Below are 22,636 nucleotides of genomic sequence, written 5' to 3'. Positions count from 1 at the left end.
TTGCAGCTGGTACATTCCTCAGGTTTGGAACAGAACACCATCCATGGCTCCTATTAGTGTTGACTACGGTGAGACTGTGTGTGCTTTGAAAAAGCAACTGATGGCAAACCTCACAAAGTGCAAAGACAGAGGAGATCTGACCCAGTTGAAAGAAATGTAAGACAAATTAATGTGAACACTTTTATAGAATCTGCTTCATAAACAAAATGGAATCCAGTTAATGTAAAAAAAAGAAATAAAGACAAGGTATCTAGTCAATAAAAAGTAATTTATTGCCACAGTTATTTGCCTTTTTTATTTACAGTGCATTTTAGAGATCTGACCTATAGAACACTGTATAAATTAAATATTAAATGTACATGTGTTTGCATAAAGTAACGTGTATTTCAAGACAGCCTCTGTCAATTTATTCCCACCTGAATAAGGAAGCAGGACATGAACCTGATGTGTACAAATGTGTAGCAGACACCAGAAATTATTCTGTTAGCGTAATCTTGTGTCTCCATCAGTTTAATTATACCAGATATCACAGTTGAATATAATGCTGAAAGTCAATGATATGTTCTGAGTGTATGTGGTTATTGGATATATATGTATGTAGTCACAGTCAAACAGTTAGATTCAAGTTTGAATTGAAGACTTTAAACGTGGTATTATTCAAATTCTGATGATAACTCCACATTCTTACATGTTATTTCAGATCCAAGTGTCATCGATTGCATATTCAAAGGGTCAACTCACCCAAATTACAAAAATAAATAAATAGATAATCTAGTTATACATATTATTTGTTTTATTTGACTGGGTTTTTAAGGTTAGATATTTTTCTATGTTATAAATACAACAAACTAAATTCCATCTGTCTACAACAGTGGAGACAGAAATCTCAGACATGGCAACTAAAGCTCAAACTAGGGATAGGGTATGGGTCCAACTACAGCAGCAAGTTGGGGTACATGAGACTGATGCAGTAAGTTCCTTATGTAATGTCCTTTAAATAATATATTATATATAGTCATAGTGTTGCTGCATGGGATTCTCAGTTGAAATACAGTATATTCAAATTTAAATGAACCCCACAGCTTTGGTTAAACCATCTCCTTGCTGACTCACCACTCTATAATCTCTTATTACATATTAAAATACACATCACTATCATACAACAGTTAACACATTGAAGGGATTCTCTTATATTTGAGAGATGATGGAGGTAACTGAAAAAAATACAGACATCAAGTAGTTTGTACATCAAGAATTACAAGAACATAAAGTGTGCAGACTGGTCCATGTTGACTTCAGTGCAGCAGAGGTGAAGAGTCAGCGAGACATCATCCGCACAAACTCTGTGGGAGAAAAACATATCTTGCTGTCTTTGGAGAAGGAAAATGGAAGGAAGATTTCACCTTAACCTGTATTTGTTCTTTCACTCTTCTTCCTTTGCCTTGCCTGAGCATCCTTTTAATATCTCTGTTATCTACCACCTCTGTATTTAAATTTGACCTTAAATCAATTTCTGGTTCCTGTCTTTGCAGACATTTTCCCTCATTCCTTTGCTTTATATCCCTCTATCTTTTTCTTCCTGTTGCTTTCTTTCCCAAAGTCTCGATAACTCACCTTCGAAGTCCACCTGTCCGTCCCCATTGAGGTCCACATCTCGCAGGATCTCGTCAATCTCTCTGTGGTTGAGCTGCTCCCCCATCAGCTTCTTCATGGCTTCTCTGAGCTCCCCAAGGCTGATCTGTCCATCGCCATCGGAGTCAAACTGAGGGAATGAAATGCAAAAAAAAAAGAAATGCATTGAAGGGGAAAGTGGAGGATATCCAAGTGTGATGCATTGTATAACAGAGTAATAATGCAGACCTCTTTGAAGGCATCCCTCAGCTCCTTGACTCCAATCATGTCTGCAGTCTCTGCCAGCATCTTTGGACCCATCAGTTCCACAAAGTCCTCAAAGTCCACTCTGCCACCACCTGCAGGGCAATGACATAAAGACATCTTCGGAACTAAAATGATGCATGACACTTATTTGTAACATACAGTGAGTCAATGGGGGTTATAGTGTGGCCTTGATGATACACAGAGCTCTACGAACTCTGCATTATGGGAATAGTGTGAGCCTCAGCACCAGGTAAGTACCACCAGGCTGTACTGCACAAACAAGGTTAACCTCCTAGTTACTGCCTGTTGACAGCCACATTTTTAGATGAAACTTGGTGACATTATTTATTAAATTACTTCAGATTCTTAATCAACGATTTCATGTTGAGCAACATTTGAAATTTTTTATACCATATTCTGATGAGACCAATGGTACCTGGTAACATTTCACTGTAATAAAAAGTTGTTAAAGTGATAGATTCTCTAAAGGTTTATTTAATCAATTCTTTAGGATTCTGTTGAATAGATTTATCTAATAAAAATGTGTTTTACCAGTTGCTTTTTACTGAATTATATATACATTATGTATTCAGTCGTTTATATATTCATTTATATATTCAGTCATTTATCAGTGAGTTACTTTCTCATCCGTCTGAGACTACCAACAAGGTGCCCATCAGCAAGGCATGGTGTACAGCTCCCATTTTTGAATATATGTTTTTATACAAAATGCAGGGTGTAACAGCATTCTTAAAATCTCTACATAGCCATATATATACACATAAGTAAAATCAATAGTAGTTATCCTATTAATAGTATTACTATTGCTAATAATGTAAATATTACAGCATGTACTGGGGCATCCAGATATTGTGGGCCCTGTATGAACAACTCAATTAAAACTTGTAAACAATCGATATCTCTGTTTATGCGCATGTGCGTGTTCATGAAGGACTTACAGATCTGCTGGCTGAGTTCGATCAGTTCCATCTCTGTCGGCATGTATCCCATAGTCCTCATGCACTCCCCAAGGTCCTTACAGCTGATGAAGCCATCCTTGTCTTTGTCAAACTCCCTGAAGGCCTCACGCAGCTCTGTGGATGTGTAAATAAGAGTGAATAAGTGAGAAAACAAGGGCAGTTTGATGGTCTAAATGTAAACTGTACACATCTTATACAACTAACCCCTAGTGTAGACTTTTTATGTGAATATAGCATCCTTCAAATTAAGTTTTTGTATGAACATGAGACATGCAGTCCTGATGAAAATGGGTCTTATCTATGTGTTCAATTTAGTGCTCTGGATCCATGAGTGTGAGTGTGGAGGGGGAATAGAGGTCTGCCACAATGAGCCTAAGCAATGCTCCGACAGTTTGGTAATTTCCTGACCTTAAAACTTTGCCCGTCTATGTAACATTTTATGCAAACAGGTGGAAGATGCATTCAAAAAAGACAACACAAAGCACGATGTTTCTGCACATGTCTCTGAAGCATGTCTGTGACTGATGCAGTGTCAATCTGTTTTTCAACAGCTCTTCACCTGCTACCTACTCAGCTATTACTAACTTCATGGATTAAAGAGACAATTTTAATATATTCTTACGCTTTATTCTGTCTATCTCGAAAAATTGCCAGTCCTTTGCATGATCATGTCAGGTAGTTGAAAAACAGAAACTAGAGAGGGAAGGTAACATCTGTGGGTGTGGATGATTGTGATTTAATGAAATTTACTTTAAACTTCCAGTAATGCTACATTGTTGGATGACTTTTAAAGTACATTTGTTAATCTACTAATCCAATAGGGCAACCCCAAATCTATGAATCATTGGTAAACAATAGACCTTGGTCCAGACAGCATGTGCATTTGTTTCACCCACCCATCCATCTGCATAGTGGGGAGCAGATAATGAGTGAATTTTCATTTTCGGGTGAACTCTCTCTTTAAGAATAGCTTTTGGAAAAGAGTTCAAACCTACTTTTAGAGGAGTGAAAATGACAAATGATAGTGGCCATTTATTCAGTTTTGTGCTCTGAAAAAATAATCCTTCACTTTGATTTTAGTAAATTCAAGTGAGAAAGAAAATAACTTGGTTTACACTGACATTCAGAGAGAGGATAAATAAAGATTATTTTCTGCCATATGCAGCTAAACAATTTGTCACAGGCAAACACAAGGGTTGGGAGAAAAGCAGTTCAGGAAGAAAACAGTGGAGAGATGATGAAATGAGGATTTGGATTAAGATTTAGATTTTTCTGTACCTTCCATTTCCTCTGGTCGCAGATCTCTGTCCTGCGATGGTGAGGAGAGACACAACATACATGGAGAGAAACGCACAACCTGTCAGGCAGGTTACACACAAACAGTTTGATCTCACAATAAATATTTCATACACTCAGCCACAATCACAAATCATGATGGAAACATTTTTAGATCAGTTTAAAGTGTTTCCTTCACTCCTTTTCTGTGAAGCATTTGTTGTTCCGTGTTCATCTGCCCAAGCAGAGATTCTATTACAGGATTATATGGTTTTTGATCTGACTGACCCTAATATCATTCTAGACCTGTTACACAGTCTCGTGTCCAATCTCATTCTGGAGAAGCTTTGAGAGTCTGCTGAGCATACGATGTGTGTAACGCAAAATCTTGCAGATGGGTGATGACAATACAGAGAGGCTCCTTTTAGCCTTTTTCTCTGCTTTTCAAACACAGAAATAAGGCACACACACACACACACATGCACGGAAACAAAGCTGACGATGATTTATATGGTGGCAAATTTGAGATACCAACATCAGTATATTCATAAAATCAAATTGTACAGAGGGAGTTAAAAGAGAAAACACTTTCAGCCAAAACCCCTGGTTGAAGTTGAATTGGCTTCACAATGTGTTGGCATCAACAAAAGGTGAAACCAGGATAAGTATGTTCACGGCATGTTCTGCAATGCTGTGACATCAGCATCAGGAATAATACAGGCCTGGATTAAAGGATGTGAGGGAGAGAACAGTGGCAGGGAGATTACAGTGGCAAATTGTATTATAATTCACTGAGGCTCATCACTATTTCATTTCCCTATCTACTGCTGACTTTTTTTCATCTACATCTGCAACCACAAACAGTCTGACGTGCACTTGTTGAAACTAACATTAGCACACCTGCACAGGCTGAACATGCAACAAACACACATGGACCATTATTTTGCTGGATGTCACATATGCTAACATTTATAATTGCCAGTAAAGTGAAAACAATCCATGAATGCATAGTGTCTCTAGCAAGCTTCTTAAAGCTAGGCTTGGTAATACTGGGAAAGCTAGCAAGAGCAGGTTACACTTACAATACACAAATTACAAACGATAGATCCTGCCCCCTCCCATCAGCCCTCCCATCAAAGCTACGCCCCCAAAACACATGACCGTGTTCTGACAACGTGTTTGCTTGAAATCTACTCTTCCCTCTCCTCTTGTGGGCAAATGGAACATCCCACCTGAGATAATACCCTGACTGCTGTAAATCGTTGCTCTGACTTTGTGGGTAATCCATCCCTGCGACAGATATTAAGAATGGTTTATAGAAAAAGCCAATTTTACCAGTACTTCTAAATCTCATTTATAATTATATCTTGTTTGCTTACACTATGGAAAAGGATTAGGACCATGTGAAAATTGTATTTGGAAAAAATATCCATCAGACTTTCTCGACAGAATTCTGAAATTCTGAAAGTTAAGCTAACCTACCTCTGGTCGTCATATTTATCACACAGACATGAATTCTCTCTGCAAGAAACAATTTCCCTAAAAATAGCATCAGCAAAAAAAAAACACACTGACCAAGACCAATAGACTGCTTCATTAAATGTTTTTTTTTATTCATTTAACAATGGTCAATTGTAGATATGTCATAAATTCATGTTCATTTCTCCTCTGGACTCAGCTCAAGGACTTCTTAAACTAGCTCAGTAAACGACCTGTGATCAGTGACTACACCACCATCTTAATGGCTATCTTCAATTAGCCCTGTGAGCAGCTCAGTCAGGAAATCACTCTGTTATCGCTCTCTGACTTCTCTGCATGACTCATTAATGTGGAATAAGAGGCACACGTGATATCTCCAGCACTGCTGTTAGGTTGGATTTATGATCTTTATTACAATCTATACAAACTGTGAGGTCAGTCACTCAGTCATTAGAGAGAAATCTTTTATATCACCAACTATTTTCAGTACAGCTCAGGACTCATGGAGAAATGTTATGAGAAGGTGATCCTTCTTTCTTTCTCTCTTCTTCTTTGTTTTCTTTCTTTCCTTCTTTCTTTCAAAAATGATTTTACAACTATGATCGTGTACTGCCGTTATGGATGTTAAATATGGTGATGTGCTGGAATGACAGGGGTGGAGGGCAGAGGTGGATGTATTCACAGAGAAACACTGATTGGTGGAGATGGGAAGGGAAGAATGATCACCTCCTATTGAACTGATGGATGACCTGAACTTGACCTTCCTTAGGACAATCAGGGCGTGATTAAAATGGATGAATAAAAACAGATCTATGGGAGATTTTTGCCAGGAAGACTCTGTGGGGTGTGTGTGTGTGTGTGTGTGTGGGTGTGTGTGTTTGTCATACATACAAGCTGGCTCTGTGCGAAGCCCTGTCTGAGGAAGATACAAGCAGGCCCCACTATGTTGTGCAGCACGTTGCAGTTCTTAACCAGAGCGCACAGGGGCTCATTAAACTCCCGCTCGCTCCCTCCTTCATCCTCGTCCTCTGTGTCCACCTCATCGGCACCACCCAGGTCCCCCAGCATGGCGGCAGCCAATGGGGAGCCACTTCTTTCCATGGGTGACACCCCCTTAGAGGAGGGGAACCACATAAAGTTACTACTTAGTCCACTGACTGCAGTTAAATGTATAATTCACACCTCAAGCTCTGCAGCCAGATTAAAGTATAGAGTTATTAACTGTATAATCTACATTAGAAACACAATCCATTCGACAGGCTGCTGTGTCCACATGACTAACTTTCATATCAAATGTTCAGAGCTGAGGTAATGACATCAATAGGACACAACTTCAATATCTTAATCAATTCAAACAAACTTGAACTATTTCTGCAGCTAAAATCAGTTGAATAATGTCTTACCTTTTTCATTTTACTGTTCTTTTTAGACGATTTGTTGATGTTTCCCATCACCCTGCCCCGTCTCTCTCACTGTCTCCCCCCCTCCCTTTGCTCCTTGTTTGTCCCCACACTTCCCTTCACGTTCAAATCTCACATGAAAGTCCAATCTTCACTCTACCTTTGCACCTCATCAGCCTTTCACACCCAGTGAGGCAGAGGCAAACGACTCCACTTGACACCACTACTACGGAAACCGTCTCCTCTCAGTGCATGTGCTACAATCCAAGATCCTATTGGTCCAGTGAGAGGCAAGGTATGCGCATATGATTTTGCATCCAATCCTGAACTCCTATGGATCGCCGGAGGCTGTCATGATGAGCTTTGAGACTTGTAGTGGGATATTAGGGAAAACAGCGGCAGGGTGCAGGGGATTGGCGGGGCGGGGTGGGGTGGGAGAGTCGGTTCATATCTGCACTGAAACAACCTGCTGCTGCCAGAATCTGATTGCATGACTCAACCATTTTTTCTCTCCCCTTTTCTCTCCCTCTGCCTCTCTCTCTCACTCATGCAAAACACATACTACACACACGCACGCACACACACACACACACAAACAGTTGTGTCTCCAGTGGAAACAGTCCATTTGAAGTCATGTCGGAAAGTGACAACTGGCCAAAATGTCCTCCCTTTGCCAAACTGTCCTCAATCTGTAAGTTCAAATAGTCAAGCTGGTCCTCACATAGCTGGAAGCACAAGTCCAAACACAAACACACGCAGTTCTGCCAGGCCAGTCATTTGGAGACCTTAAGCAGAGAGGCGGAGAGGAGATGGTAGGTGGGATGGATTAGATTAAGTTGGTCCAGTTTCAAGAGATCACTCGTGGTGAGAGGGGGGTAACATAAACAGAAAATATGTGTGTGTGTGCGTGTGAGAGAGAGAGAGAGAGAGGAGTAGGGGATGGTAGATTTATGGATGGAGAGTTGGCTGCCTGTTTAATCCCTGGCATTTCAGATTAGAGAGAGTTATGTTGACAGGCCATGGGAGTGTGCTTGAAGCAGGAGAAGTAGACAAAGGACATTTCAATTAGATCACATTAAAGTATATAAGAAAGGAGGGTACTCAACTTTAAATACAGTATTATATTATATATATATATATGTGTGTTTAATGCCAGCAACAGGACATGGTTTCAGAAATACTAACAGCATAAATTCGAATCAATTTCAAAGAAAGTATTTTCAGTATCCCTATAAACCAAACTCTGTAATATTTGTATTTAAATATATTTATTGCATTTAACAATCTGTTTATTCATATATTATTATATCTCTACAGTATTGTAGGGTGCAAGGTATGTTATTCCAGAAATACAAGATCTCTTTCATTTTATATTTTTTGTAAAGCATTTACATTTCATATGAATCTCACGAGCATCTAACTTTGATGTTTATTTATTTATTTCAATTTAAGAAAAATCGCATATCAAATTAATTTTCTTTAGTTATTCAACGATTCAGTCATATATCCTGTAATTATAATATTGATCTCATCTCCTTGAAGAAATAATCTTACTTTATTTTTTGACTCATCCTTCAAAAACTGTGTTATTTGTGTGTAATAATATAATGTAAGGTATCTGGTCAAATTCAGCACAGAATGTAACTGAATGACGAGAGCATCTATATATAGACATGTCCCTCTATGTTAGCAGAAAATGTTGTTTGTGATGGGTCCACATTAGCATTTCTGTCCACCACAGTGTCTACATTGAATAAACTGAAGGCTGGTCCTCACTTGCCACATTAAGGGAGCTGCATTATATCCGTTACTTCTGCCAATGAGGCTATGTTTCCAATGCATCTGTTGTGTTGTTTGTTTTTATGTTTGTCAGCAGGATTAAGCAAAACTGCTAAAGAGATTTACACAAATCTTGATGGGAGGATTTCTCCTGCAAGTAAGAACCCATTTTATTTTGGAATCTGGACAAAGTTGCAGATACAGAAATTATATTATTATTTTTTCTGTAACATTGTAAACTTTTGACATGTCTTTTTTTTTTTTAACATTTTGTCAAATCTGAAATGTTCAGGGAACTGATATCTACCATTCCATGCAGATCCAACAAAGAACGTAATTTAAATGTGGTTTCATAAGGAGACTGTTACCCTGGCAGTAGTATTCACTCTACTGAGTACCACTCTAGTTTATAAATAACTCCAAAAAAAGCTGCTTCAGTATTACTTGTCTTCTTAACTTTAAAACCAATGATATCCAGACAAGATCTCAGGCCAGTGAAACTCAGCCTCCCACTTTGATCCACTTCATCAATAGACTGAATTTTAAGAGATTTAAAAACTTGTCTCTTTGTCTGATAAACTTCTGTCTTTTGCATTGCACTGCTCTCAGTGGACCACAAGTCTGACAAGCAAATGTACAACAAATTCACTCAAGTGTAATTTCATAAACTCACTCTATTTGTCCAATTTCAATAAGTCATTCAGTCTTTCGTTGTGCACTTATGTCCATGTGCCATCCAGTTTATGTTGTATATACCCTTTTACACTGTATATATTAAGACTATTTAATATTTCACTCATATAGTATATTTACTTTCTATTATTTCCTACTAATATTTGTATTATAGAAAGTATAGAACTAATCAAGGAAAATGTTTTCTTTTTTGTTGAGCTACTTTTTTTGTGGTACAAAAAACAAGATTCCAGTAGTAGTCTTTAGATATTGATTGGATAATTCTTTGATCACATACTTTATGATTGACAGAGCTATCCGCTGTTGTGCTTTAGCTCTAATTTCCACAGCTGCCTGCACTATTAATACACTTCTAAACACATCACACCTATGCTGTATACTGTCTGTGTGTGCTGCCTGTTGTATCATGTGGAACAGCATGTGTGTGTGTGCCAGAGATTAGCGCAGTATGTGTAAGGCCGGTGCTCTGAGCGCCTGCAGCCCTAATCCACCACAGTCAGTGTTTTTCATTTCTTCATATCTGTGCATGTCAACATTCACTTTATCTGTTTCAACAAGGTTCTCTGCTTTTACTGTTTCATGCATATTAGTATTTCTCAGTTTTTCCAGTTATACAACCACATATGTATTGCAGATCTTTCCATATTGCTGCTCTTATTCTGATTCCTGTCTTCTGGTTTCATAAAGGGCTGGGCTGTTACTCACCAACATGCCACATGTGGGGAATGAGAGCACACAAACCTTTATACAATATTTCATTCATGTGGTACATTCACAGGAATGAATACTGAGCTCCCCTGCACTTTACTCTGTGACTACATCACCAGCAGAGGCCAGCAAAATTCAGATTGTTGCTGGTAAAAATCACTACCTGTGCTTAGCTGTAATAGCCAAGATCAACCAACAGATGTCATCCTAATGCTTAAGTGTTACAGACACTGGCCCATTATTTTAGTTTCATGGTGCATTTTAAAAATTTGTTTGTTTTTAGACATCAAGTGAAGCAGAAAAGATAAAAGATGAGTAACATCTAGTGTGATGATGTTAAAGGGGAAAAACCTGATTTTAAGACACGACTCTCCACCTGACTCTGCAGATTGACCACTATACGGACTTGAAAATTAAAAAATAAAAGAAGTTCCATGGAGAATCTGTTAAGTAGAGAGGATAGAGAGTGATTAGATGACTTGTGACAAAGGATTTGAATTCACAGTGTCTCAGTTATATAATGGTATGTGCCTTATCCCACTATTCCAGCTGGACACCTACAGATTAGCGAATGGAAGCCTCTGCCCTGGATTTTCTTTTTTTTCTCTCTATCAATGATATATATCATGCACATACACATGATACTACAGATGGCTTCAGGTGGTATTGACTGGAGACATCCTGCACAAATACATAGTTACTCATAAAAAAGTCAACACCTGCACTTTCATAAAAAAGCAAATGCACACGAAGCAAAAAAGCAAAAAAAAAAAAAAAAGAGAAAAAAAAGCTCAAAGCTTTGCGGCTATAAAACCTTAAAACATTGGGGCGAGAATTCATGCTCCGTCCCTCGACAACAACAAGCACACCAGATGCCTGAAAGACAAAGATGGAGGACAGGCCAACTGAAAATCCAGTGCCAGTAAACAACCCGATGGACTCGGTCCAAAAATCTGGATTTTTGCGTGCCACACTACACTAACTCTGTCAGGTCATGTCAAATATTTGGGATGAGGCGGGGGTGTATACATGTGTACTCTCATGCTCACATGCACACGCTGACATACAAACACACATTTATTGCAGAAGCTTTAAATCAGTTCTTATGAGGTAAATAGGATGACCTAGAAATTAAAGTATGCAGACATTCCTTTCTAAAAACTGGGAGCATGTTCTGCATCTACAATCTTATACTGTGACTACACACCAGTGATCTGCAGAGTATCAGTGTCATCAGACTGTGGGTAATGTTGGTACCATAATCCCAGTGCATTAAATCTGTAATAAAACTCTTATGAGTAGTATATGAAGCCTATCTGACGTCACACAGAAATATAACATACTCAGCCCTTCATTGAGCGATGCAGTGTGGAACAATGCCTTCTGACCTTAAATGTGAGCTGATCTCTGGAACTTATAGAACAAGAAATATCTGTAAGATCCATTATGGGGAAGTCAAGTCGAGGTTAATCAAGCCGAACCCAGCTGAGATGAGCTGTGACTGGAACACAGCCTGGGGGGCAGCTGAAATCATCTGCCAGATCCACACATATTTGTCAAAACACTTTCATCCAAGGTCACTGATGGTGCCATCCGTCTATTATCTGTACCGCTTATCAGCTTGAAGGTCACGGGAGGAGCTGGCACCAATGGAAGCCACCGCACCACCAGGCCACCCTCACTTACAATGACTGAAAATAAATAAAAAACAACCATACGCTCCATTCTCAATGTCAGCTTTTTCCTATTCCTTTCCTATTTCCTACATTAGAATTTATACAAGCACAAACATTTATTTGATCTTAATCTGACAAAAATCATTATCATCCTGTATGTAAGGTTCTGGAGATATCACATTGATACATACGAAAATATCAGCTGATCAGCTCCAAGTCAACTCTGATATTGATCCGTATTGTGTTATAAGCAGCTGTTCTTTATAATAAGCTATGGGAGGTAATAATCAATCAATATTTTCTGTCAAAGTATCTGTCAAATCATTGCTTTTGCCTTTCATAGCCTGCACTTTTTCTGATCCTTTATTTGTCCCCTATCAATCTTGTTTGCAGAAACTCCAAGTAGCTATGTTCAGTGAATACACTCTATAAACTCACAGACTCCAGCTGGTAGTAGGAATGCATTCAGTAGCTAAAGAGGCACATTTGCTTTTAAAAACAGAGGCTGATCTTAATTCAACATCAGTAAAGAACTAAATCAGATGCAGTTTGTATTTGAGAGGCGGATTTTATTTATTTCTATTTAGCATCATTTCAGAAAACATATGTGCTATTATTTCATGAAACCTGGATCAGAGCTGAACTATGATTCGAGTCCCAGTCTAACTGTATTGGTCAAGAGTTAAGATAAGGAATACGAACTGACACAGTCAGTTTAATGTGAAATCGTTGAACACGTGACCACATATGGCCGTCTGGACTGTCCCACATTTCCTGCTCTCATTCTCGTCCACTTACCCATTCCCAAAAGGAGGATAATGCCTTTTGCACCTGTCCAGATTTTGTTTTGTTCATGTGACCTAAAAGTTAGATTTGAGTTTCCTCTGAGGTCCAGGAGGTCCTGTGGATTAGAGATTCTCTGTCATAAGTAGGATGAAGGGATAGAAAGTCACAGAAAGGTTGGAACTGTGTGTTCTCTATGTCCATGCATGGGTATAGGACACAACTGTTGGTGCTCAGACTGCCCCAGTGGTAATGGTCCATCAACTAACCCACTTTTTAATCTGTCCACTAAATCTGCTCCTGTTTTTATTATGTTGCTCCATGTGCATTGTCTCCAAACACTGACGATTAACAATAATAATTCCGCTCAATGCAATGTAAGTTTCTCATGACTGCAATAAAAAGAGATCATTGCTCAAAATGTTTTTTGAATATATAAACATGTTTTTAAAGTAAAAAGTAAAGGTACAATATGGGGGACTGTTCTCACTCTTATGCATATGTTTAGATAAAATGTAACATGGAAATGTAGTTTAATTTTAAATTGACTGATCTAAGCTTGAATGAAAGATAATGACAGAGATTAAATTACGACAACAAAACCAAAAAACGTATTATAAACGATCCTTAGATAGACTGGTTATCCATCTATAGGCTGTGTCACAGGGCTGTCACTTCGAAATTCAAACATTCACTCCAATGTGTGGGTGTGTGGATGTTTGGGGTCATATTCAAACTATGGTGACATTTTCAAATTTGAAGTATACAGCCTAGAATGCATGGCCATCTGAAGTAGTTTGCCTTGTGATCCAGCAGTGGGCGTTCACTGTCAGCTTGACCAATTGCAATGAATCATTTTACAGTTGTTCCTACATCCAAAGAACCTCAGAGCTCACATGAACCTCCTATTGATAGTAAGTTGTCTTATTCTCTTTTATATTGTACTTTTATGCATGTCCATGTATGTGAATGTTATAGATCTCTACTGTTTAATATTTGATCCATAAATATGACATAATAAAATAATTCATTATATGAATAACAGGCCAAAGTATATAAAGGAACAATTAAAAAGTGAAAGAGAAAATCCCCAAAAAGTCTCATCAGAGAAGCTTTTATATCAAAATAAAGTCAACTTTTATTTCATATTCTGTAATCATATTTGATATCCCAGTATCACATTTCTCAATGGTACACAATTTGTCTGTTAATTGAAAAATAAAAAGTATATGACCCCATAGAATTTGTATTTGAAAGATTCAAAATATGAATGTGCCGTTTCTTTGCAGCCTTTGTGCTTGGGACTTTGTTGACCGGAGCCCTGTGGTTTATCTACTCCCACACATATAGGTTCTTTTCCCGCTGCTCCGGGGGGGCCCTGGCCCGACTTTCCAAATTAATGAAAAGATAGAAAAGTGCAAAGGAATACACAAGCATCTCTTTGCCTAAAATGTCACTGGGATTGCCAAAACATCCTGCTGCTGACAGGGTTTAGTTCACAATAATATATTATTTCCTGCCTTTGAGTGTTACAGGGGCTGTGGTTAGTCAGCCAATATTCTCAGTACAATGGACTGGACACAAGTTGGAAATTCCCCTTGTAGGGTGTAGTGGGCATTCCTGATTTCATTTAGCAGGAAAGATCAGCTGTCAGATTGTGGTACTCTTGGTTTTGGCTCCTCTTTATAGAGTCACTTTGTTTTGTGGGCATACAAGAGCTACTAGCCATGAAAGATTACTCAAAATTACAAAAACATTGCATGTCAAAAGTGAACATGTGCAAAGATAGAATTTATGTTAAAAAATATACACATGTCCACGCGCAAAGCTGCCCCGAGCATGATACCAGAGTATCGGAGAAGTAAAATGTGCAAGTATGTTGGGTTCTACACCATAAACAGCAAAGAGTTTGTCTTCCAGCCTCCTGAGGAAGAGGAGGAAGCACCACAGACAAGTGAGGTCATGTCATGTTTTGAATCTCTTTTGTACATGCATGAGCTAAGGTATTCAAACAATTGTGTTTTGTGACATTTATACTGTTTGCTGTGATGCCAGTGCCATCCCAGGCTCAAAGAATTGAAATGAAATATTTTACATATACTAGATAGTTAGACTTATTAATAATATTCAGTTCGGATTGGTTGTTTTCAAATTAATAGTGTTCTGACTAACGCTGATAAACAAGTCTATACACAGTTCCCCATAAATTTTGATTACGACATCTTACTGTTTGCGAAAGATTTCACAATAATTGCTTATGAAATATGTTGGGATTTTTTTTTAAATATCAATCTGTCTGTGTTACACTGATGAATGAGACCAACAGACACTTTTGTCACTGTTAAAAAAACGCAGTGCAATAAAATTTCTGCACAACCACAACTGTTTACCACACTATTAGCACAACAAAAGATTCATCAACCTTTGCAGAGATGTATGGAACTATCATATACATTTGTTTAAACATATTCATTTTCTTTACACACCCACCACTGCAGGCCCTTGTGTCCAACATGATACAGCATTTCCATGTCACCAATTCTTAATCTTATTTATCACAAAGAATGCTCCAGCATATGTATTATACACTGCTACAACCACATTGGTACAAGTAGGATCTAGTTTGGCATGGAGAAACATGAACCTCAGAGGACCCAGCCCCTGGTTTTGGAGATAGTCTCAGTTTTTTAGGGGCTGTGCTTGCAATATGAGCACATGCAGCATGCCTTTATTTGGACATGTGTGATGGCTAGAAGAAATGTATCATTGCCAGTTTATTCAGCACTAATAACGTGCTGGAGGCCAAAAGTCTCACAGGGAGGGGCTCACATGCACATGCAACACATCAGCTACAAAAGGAAAGAATAGATAAGCTCAGACTTTGACAGACACAAAGAGAGCGTGACTTCATTATCAAGACAGCATTACTCAGCTAGCTTTATTTAAATTGAAAATAGTTGTTAGCTGCAGTATCAATGGTTTAAATCTTTTATATAATTATAACTGTAATGGACAAATACGAAGCAGCATGTATGTGCTGACTGGTCACACAGATTTTACAGCTACAACATGATAGGATCTAAAATGACAAAAAAGAACAACCTATGTGACTCATGTTTGCAATAAAAATTTATTTTGTTCACAATGTTTAATTTACCCACTTAATAGCAACAGGTTTGTAGCTGTGAATAAACTTACTACTAAGCCATGTTTTGTATTTAAAAGTAACACATAGATCAGAGTAATTACAGGCGTATAAATCATGGATTAGCCTGCAGGTCACTGTGCTGCATGAGTCTTGACTTTAAAACAGAATAAATCTCTCACTGACACTGACTCATTCATTAACAGTGTGCTGCTGTTTTTTAAATTTCGAAACAAAATGTATGCTTTTCACAGTTAAGATTTGACAGCATTTTAATTTGTCCCTCAAGTTTCTTCTGCAGGACAAATGATGAGTTTTGTCCTCTTACTCGTTTGAGCTCTAATCTCCTCTTACACCGCAATCAATCTCTTCTCTATTTCTTGATGATATCCAGCCATCCACTGCTACGCTGCCCTCATCCCTGCCCTCCCTCCTCCAGTTTCTCATCATTCTCTCCATCTGCTGCTCAGTGCATGGATGACTCATCTGGGCAATAACCACTGGAGGATGTAAAAAAGATAACAGAGGGGGGCCTCTTTTTCTTTCAGTGGAAACTGTATGAATCAAGTGTAACTGTGGACAAACTTTGAGATTATAAAACATGTCATGTCATGAATTGATTGTTATTGTAACCTTGCTCCCTTATATACTATTTGCTATCCTTGTCCTGCTTTTTATTTGTGTATGGCACATATTGCAGTTTATAACGAGAGAGGCACTCAGTAGAGTTCATACCTTCACCAAGGCCACACTGTCCCCTTATGAAACCACATTTAACATTCACTGGATCCACATTTTTATTTGGAGCTGCACCAAACTGCAATGTTAAAGAAATTTAAAAAAAACAACCTCCCACCTACTGCTGCACTCCCCCCACAAAATTTAATGGAGTAGTCTTTGCATAGAACACTGTTGCTGATGATCAGGTCGGGTCGAAACAGCAGCATATCAACTTCCCTATAAATAACTTGTATGTGCAATTGAGTGTGATTTGTGCACCTCTCTATCCCTTTCTCTCATAAACACACACATACACACACATGTTTGTACTCATATCTTAGGTGGGCACTCATTGACATAAAACATTCCATAGCCCCTTACCCTCATCCTGACCATTCAAACTAAATGACTAAACCTAATTCTAACCCTCACCCTAAAACCAAGTCTTAACCATCAAACAGCCCATTTAAAAGGTGAGGACAGGCCAAAATGTCTTCACTCTGAGAGTCTATGCTTAAAATGGTCCTCACAAATATAAGTATAGGAACATACACACACGTGAGGGTACAGGTCCCTCTATGCCTTGGCTCAGTAATGTGCATTACAGAACATCTGTGGGTATTAAAGAACAATGACCCATGCATTGGTTGAAAGTGGCGTCCCTGTGCTGACTTTTGTATGTTTCCACCTGAGTTTCAGAATGAGAATGTTGTAAGTTTGATAAGAGACAATAAAAGATCAATGTAAGATTTTTTCATTTTCATCTAACCTTAGCTCTGTTATAATAAGGTAATTATATTACTAGAATATATGAATGATATGATCTAGATATTATCAATCATAACAAAACCTGACAGGGAACAGCCTGAGGCCACATAGGAATACAAACACCTTTGGGATGAATCAGGGACATTTGCTGTCGGGAAACTTTTATATGACTAAATTAAATTGAGAAACAGTGAGACTGGAAATTTCTGTGCAACAGAAAGGTTCAGGTTCTGGGGAGCTGCTACATACCAACTGGGACTACAGATCAAGTTCTGAAAGAGACCATACAACAGACTCATTAAAAACTTTCACACTACTTGATACTTCCTCACCCATACACTTCCACACAGTGCCTGGCTATACAGCTCAACAGTATGGTTCCGAAAGTAAACATTTATGTTTGTGACATATATTCAACAGGTAAACATACAAACTGTGGTGAAAGATAATTTCACTGTCTCTAACCACACACAGACAAGCCCTTGAATCTCTAGAAGAACACTGAGGCTTCTGTGGCCAGTGTAGCCCGGCCTTAGCATAATGTGTTAATGGGCACCAAAGGAATGTTTGTGTGAACATATTATCTCTTTCTTTGGGAAAAAATGTGTGACTAAGTTTCCGCCTTTCTCCCTCTCAGCTTTCTGTTGCCTTGTTTTTCATTTTTGATATCCCGAGGTCTTCAGTGATGATATGTCAAATCTATCAGTTCTACATAGCACACTTACTGGAAAGCAAGCAACACAATATAATGTATCTACGCAAGACTGAGCCATGCAATGAACAGAGAGAGGTGTGTAATATAAAGGCTGTTCTAATAATTTTGCCAAATATGGAGAAACAAACCACAAGTTAAAGTGTTTTTAATAGATTTTACATAATTTTAATTACATTAACTAACTAATAATAATAGAGTTATGCAATTCCCCCTTCCTTTCCTGCAATGCTGGGAACTATGTTTCTTCTATGGCAATATGTGTGTGTGTGAAACCTGACAGGGAACAGCTTGAGGCCACACAGTAATACAGGCACCTTTGGGATGAGTCAGGGACAGTTGCTGTTGGGAAACTTTTATATAATTAAAACAAGTTGAGAAACAGTGAGACTGGAAATTTCTGGGCAACATAAAGGTTAAGGTTCTGGAGGAGCTAAATGGGACTACAGATCAAGTTCTGACAGATACCATACAAGAGACTCATTAAAAACTTTCACACTAGTTGATACTTACTCACCCATACACTTCCACACAGTGCCTGGCTATACAGCTCAACAGAAAAAATCCCATTTTTTGAATAGAGATTTTGATCATCAAACATAATCTTTTAACCATCCAAGGTAGACATAACACAGACTACAAGATTGTGAAAATGTTTTATATTCTCCTGTGGAAGCCACAATATCTGTATGCTATCAACCATGTTTTAAGAAAAACATGTTTTATTGGTGATGTCAAGGAGGAGTACTACACTAGCCACTATCCTGCGACAGCTGTGATTGGTGGAGCTTGCTTTTATTAATGAAATATTTTCTATGACAGCGAAAACCTTGTGGGCTACGATCAGATAACTAAGTGTTACATTACGTTTGCCACAGAGCAAACATTATTTCACTTTCTAACATGCTTCACTTTTCAGAGATGAGGAAAAGAATCCAAAGAGGTGAAATTCAATACAACAAGTGTAAATTCAAGAAGAAGCGCTGGCAGTCATTAGAAAGGGATCATTCGTGAGGGTTTTTGGAATGCATAGTTCCTTCCCCCTTAAAATAATTCTCTACACAGACTTTTTTTCTGTCCAATATTGTTTTGCTACAAATCTAATGTTTAATGGTCACGATTCTCGCAGCATGTAAGCCTAGTTCCTGGCTTAAAACTCTTTTTATAAGGATTTTCATCAATAGAGAAAATAAATTTACTCCCAGAACCAGGGCCGTTCTAAAAGTGGGCATTCAGTCGGCCACACAATACTGATTCAAATCCACTTATACTAGAGATAATAATAACTTTTCATCCAAACTTATATTCTTTGAAGGAGAAAAAAACAGCATCCTACCACTCTGTTTGCTCTGATTTGCACTTTGAGCACACACAACATGTTCCTATACAGACAAAGACAGACTGTGCTGGGTAAAAGCTTACATGTCATATAGAAGGTCATAGATCAGTTTGAGAGGCTGCAGCTCTGATGATCTACTCACAGAGTGATTATTCTGTATGCATGTTTCACCCATTCTGCTCTTTCAGTCTCAGGCGGTAGGCGGTCTCAGGCTTTTGGACCACACTGTAACTTGTAGTCTACATGTGCTCTGGTCTGGGGTGTCTCAGGTACCTCAGAGAAAGGTTGGTGTTTGTCAGTAAATTCAAATTGAATGAGGAGTTCATCTCTTTGTTTTTCATGTGATCTTGACTTGAATTATCACATGATTGGAAACATGGGAACAGGAATATTGTCACGATGCTTGCTTGCTTGGTTACCCCTGTTTACTTCATATTTTATTTTGTTCTTTTTAATGTTATTATAGTCAAAGGTTTCATATTCTCATATTTAGTTGTCTCACGTAAGCGTATTTCTTAAGATGACATAGGAAAAAAATATTTTTGTCATGTTTAAAGGTGCCCTGTGAAGATTTCTTCTTAACAGACACTCCTTTTTCTCACTCAACATTACTTATTCATTACACACATAAAACCGATAATCAATGTTATTTCTTTAATTCACAACACCATCTGCATATTTATTACAGTAACCATGATGACAAAGGTCCAGACAGGGGTGCTGCTAGAAATGTTGGCCCTATGAAAGAATAGAGAACCCATTTGATGACCCGTCAAATGTACTGGAAAGCAAGCAACACAATATAATGTATCTACGCAAGACTGAGCCATGCAATGAACAGAGAGAGGTGTGTAATATAAAGGCTGTTCTAATAATTTTGCCAAATATGGAGAAACAAACCACAAGTTAAAGTGTTTTTAATAGATCTTACATAATTTTTATCACATTAATTAACTAATAATAATAATAGAGTTCAAGCGATTCCCCCTTTCCTTTCCCACAATGTTGGGAACTATGTATGAGTGTGGGCTTTAAGTTTGAGAGCAGGACTCATTGATTTGAAATACAGACAAAGCAGAGCACTCAACAAAACTCCATATCGCTAGTAGTTGTCAACAACTCCACATTAAATCAAGCAAGAGTGAAATTTTTGTTCACTGCAGTCTCGTGTTCTGATAAACTCAGTGTCACAGTGAGACTCTCTCATTCCTGCATTCCTTCAAAAGCACTTGAGTGTGGATGAGATTGCTGAAAGTATATTTGTCAGACAGTGTTCAAAAGGTTTATGCCATCTTCAATTTACTGAGTGTGTGTGTGTCAGCCAAGCACATACCAACAATGGCATACATGTCATTTTAAAAAGTGCACTTACACAAACAAACCTGGGCAGTGATGCCCTGCTCAGTATCCTACCTGCCCAAAGACAGAGTCCACGATGGGTCGCAGCTTCCTCCTGTCTCCCTCTTGCAGCCAGAGGTCGTCAGGATTTTCCACCGGAGAGGACAGACTCAAGGTCTTGGCCTTTTGCTTTGGAGGCCTCTTTATACTGGCTGAACTCCATCGCCTGAACGACTCGATCTTCTTCTTGATGGAGCCCTGGAACAGGCAGGATGACGATACAGCAGAAGTTGAATTGCAGGTGAAGAAAAATAATTTCACACAAAATGATGGATGGACAAAATAATGAAAGAACAGCAACTTGGTGACAGATAATTATTGATGCAGCAGGTTTCACGATGAACTGAAATGTATTTTACTCCAATATTGAATGCAACGCAAGTCTTTGAAAGCAAGGTATTGGAAAGACAGTTAAGTTAAAGAAGCTGCTGCCACACAGGTAAGATAAAGACGTCTTCTGTTCAAATAGCAACTAGCTGTTCAAAATTGTCACAAGCAGAATTTAACATTTCATCTAACTATCATAATGTAAGAACTCTGACAGGATCCTGCATGTTGGACACAGAGCAAGTTGACAGTCACAGAAAAAGATTTTAACTGATGGTAAATGTTGAATGAAAACATGAATATCTATACGAATCCTCTAAAATTGACACAGTGTTAAAATGAATACAAATTTACACAACAATTTGTTTTGAAAGTATGTCCATACCACTCAGGCCTCAGATGACAAACCTTGTGTTACTACACAACGTCATGTTGAGTGTGTAACTGGAACCATGGCAGGATTGAACACATTTCAGTTCACTTTTGGTGTACACATCTACTGACCTTCTTCATTAACTTCCCATCTTGCACCTCCACGGACGATACGCTTTTCGCATCAGTCATCTTTGCAGCCCAGCTTGCATACAGGTCCTCTCTCTCTCTCTGTCACTCTCTCTCTCTCTCTCTCTCTCTCCCTCCTGTCACACTCTGGTCCACTCGTCCTCTTTATCTGTCCCTAGAATATGTGACACTGGTTGATAATCTGAGGCATATCTCCCACTGTTGTTGCTCCTCCTTCTCACATCTGACTCTGTCTCTTTCATCCCTCCTCCTGCATCTGTATCCATCATTCACTTTTTTCATCTGCCGGATTGTTGCCGTCTCTTCTCTCTATGTAGACACAACTGGGACACCGATGTGAATTCACACAGACACAGATATTTAGGCACATTGCTGAGAAATATTGATCTTAAGTCTGTCTTTGTAAAATCTTGGTTTTCATATGTCACTTAATGTGTGTGTGTGCGTGTTTTCTAGCTTAGCCATGTTGTGGTGACCTAAATCTGTTCTCACAGTCACAGTATGGGGACTTGTCTTCCTTATGGGAACCAAAAGCAACTCCCCATAATGTCAATCATTAAATTTTAGGTGTTAGGGTTAAATCTCCAGGAAATCAATATAAGTCAATGTGTTGTCCTCTGAAGTTATGGAGAAACAAATGTGTGTGTGTGTGTGTGTGTGTATGTATGTGTGCATTTCCCATTGAAAAATCTTTCATTTGCTGAAAAGTCAAGTCAAGTTTGGAAAATAATGATAGTTCTGCACACACACTGTCTCTTTTTGAGCTTGACACTATTTTCTGTCCATGTATGTGACATCTCCATTAATCCTCTATTAATTTCCTGCCTCCCTCTCTCTCTCTCTCTCTCTCTCTGATCTCATCTGTTCTGATGTACGCTCGGCCTCAATCCTCTGCACTTTATAGTGTTTCCCATTGTTTATTACATTCACCATATGGCGCTTGTGCAGTGCGCGTACTAACACACAGACTTAGCACACATCGCTGCACGTACAGCATGATGTATGAGGTGTAGGATAATACTCCTGCTGAGGGCTGATGGGACTTCTGTGTCAG

At 38.5% G+C, this 22,636-nt stretch overlaps 1 protein-coding gene across 3 annotated transcripts; it reads right to left on the bottom strand.

The window, feature by feature from the left end:
• Window positions 1-249: 249 nt before the first annotated feature.
• On the bottom strand, window positions 250-21,741 carry cabp2a (calcium binding protein 2a). Of its 3 annotated transcripts, XM_069530723.1 has the most exons (8): window positions 21,565-21,741; window positions 20,749-20,931; window positions 6,504-6,725; window positions 4,137-4,167; window positions 2,838-2,972; window positions 1,861-1,970; window positions 1,615-1,762; window positions 250-1,343 (listed from the first exon to the last, which is right to left on the bottom strand). In XM_069530723.1, the coding sequence occupies exons 1-8, from the start codon at window positions 21,622-21,624 to the stop codon at window positions 1,318-1,320; spliced, it is 915 nt and encodes a 304-aa protein (XP_069386824.1). In that variant the 5' UTR covers window positions 21,625-21,741; the 3' UTR covers window positions 250-1,317. The 3 variants fall into 3 exon arrangements, with proteins under 3 accessions (XP_069386824.1, XP_069386825.1, XP_019939556.1); XM_069530724.1 differs by lacking the exon at window positions 6,504-6,725 and having other exon boundaries at window positions 21,565-21,734; XM_020083997.2 differs by lacking the exons at window positions 20,749-20,931; window positions 21,565-21,741 and adding an exon at window positions 7,016-7,979.
• Between the last annotated feature and the right edge of the window lie 895 nt (window positions 21,742-22,636).

The sequence above is a fragment of the Paralichthys olivaceus genome, chromosome 8 (genome assembly GCF_024713975.1).
Source record: "Paralichthys olivaceus isolate ysfri-2021 chromosome 8, ASM2471397v2, whole genome shotgun sequence".
Lineage (NCBI taxonomy): Eukaryota > Metazoa > Chordata > Actinopteri > Pleuronectiformes > Paralichthyidae > Paralichthys > Paralichthys olivaceus.
Note: the sequence above shows the minus strand (reverse complement) of the source record. Positions and strands in the feature narration are given on the sequence as shown.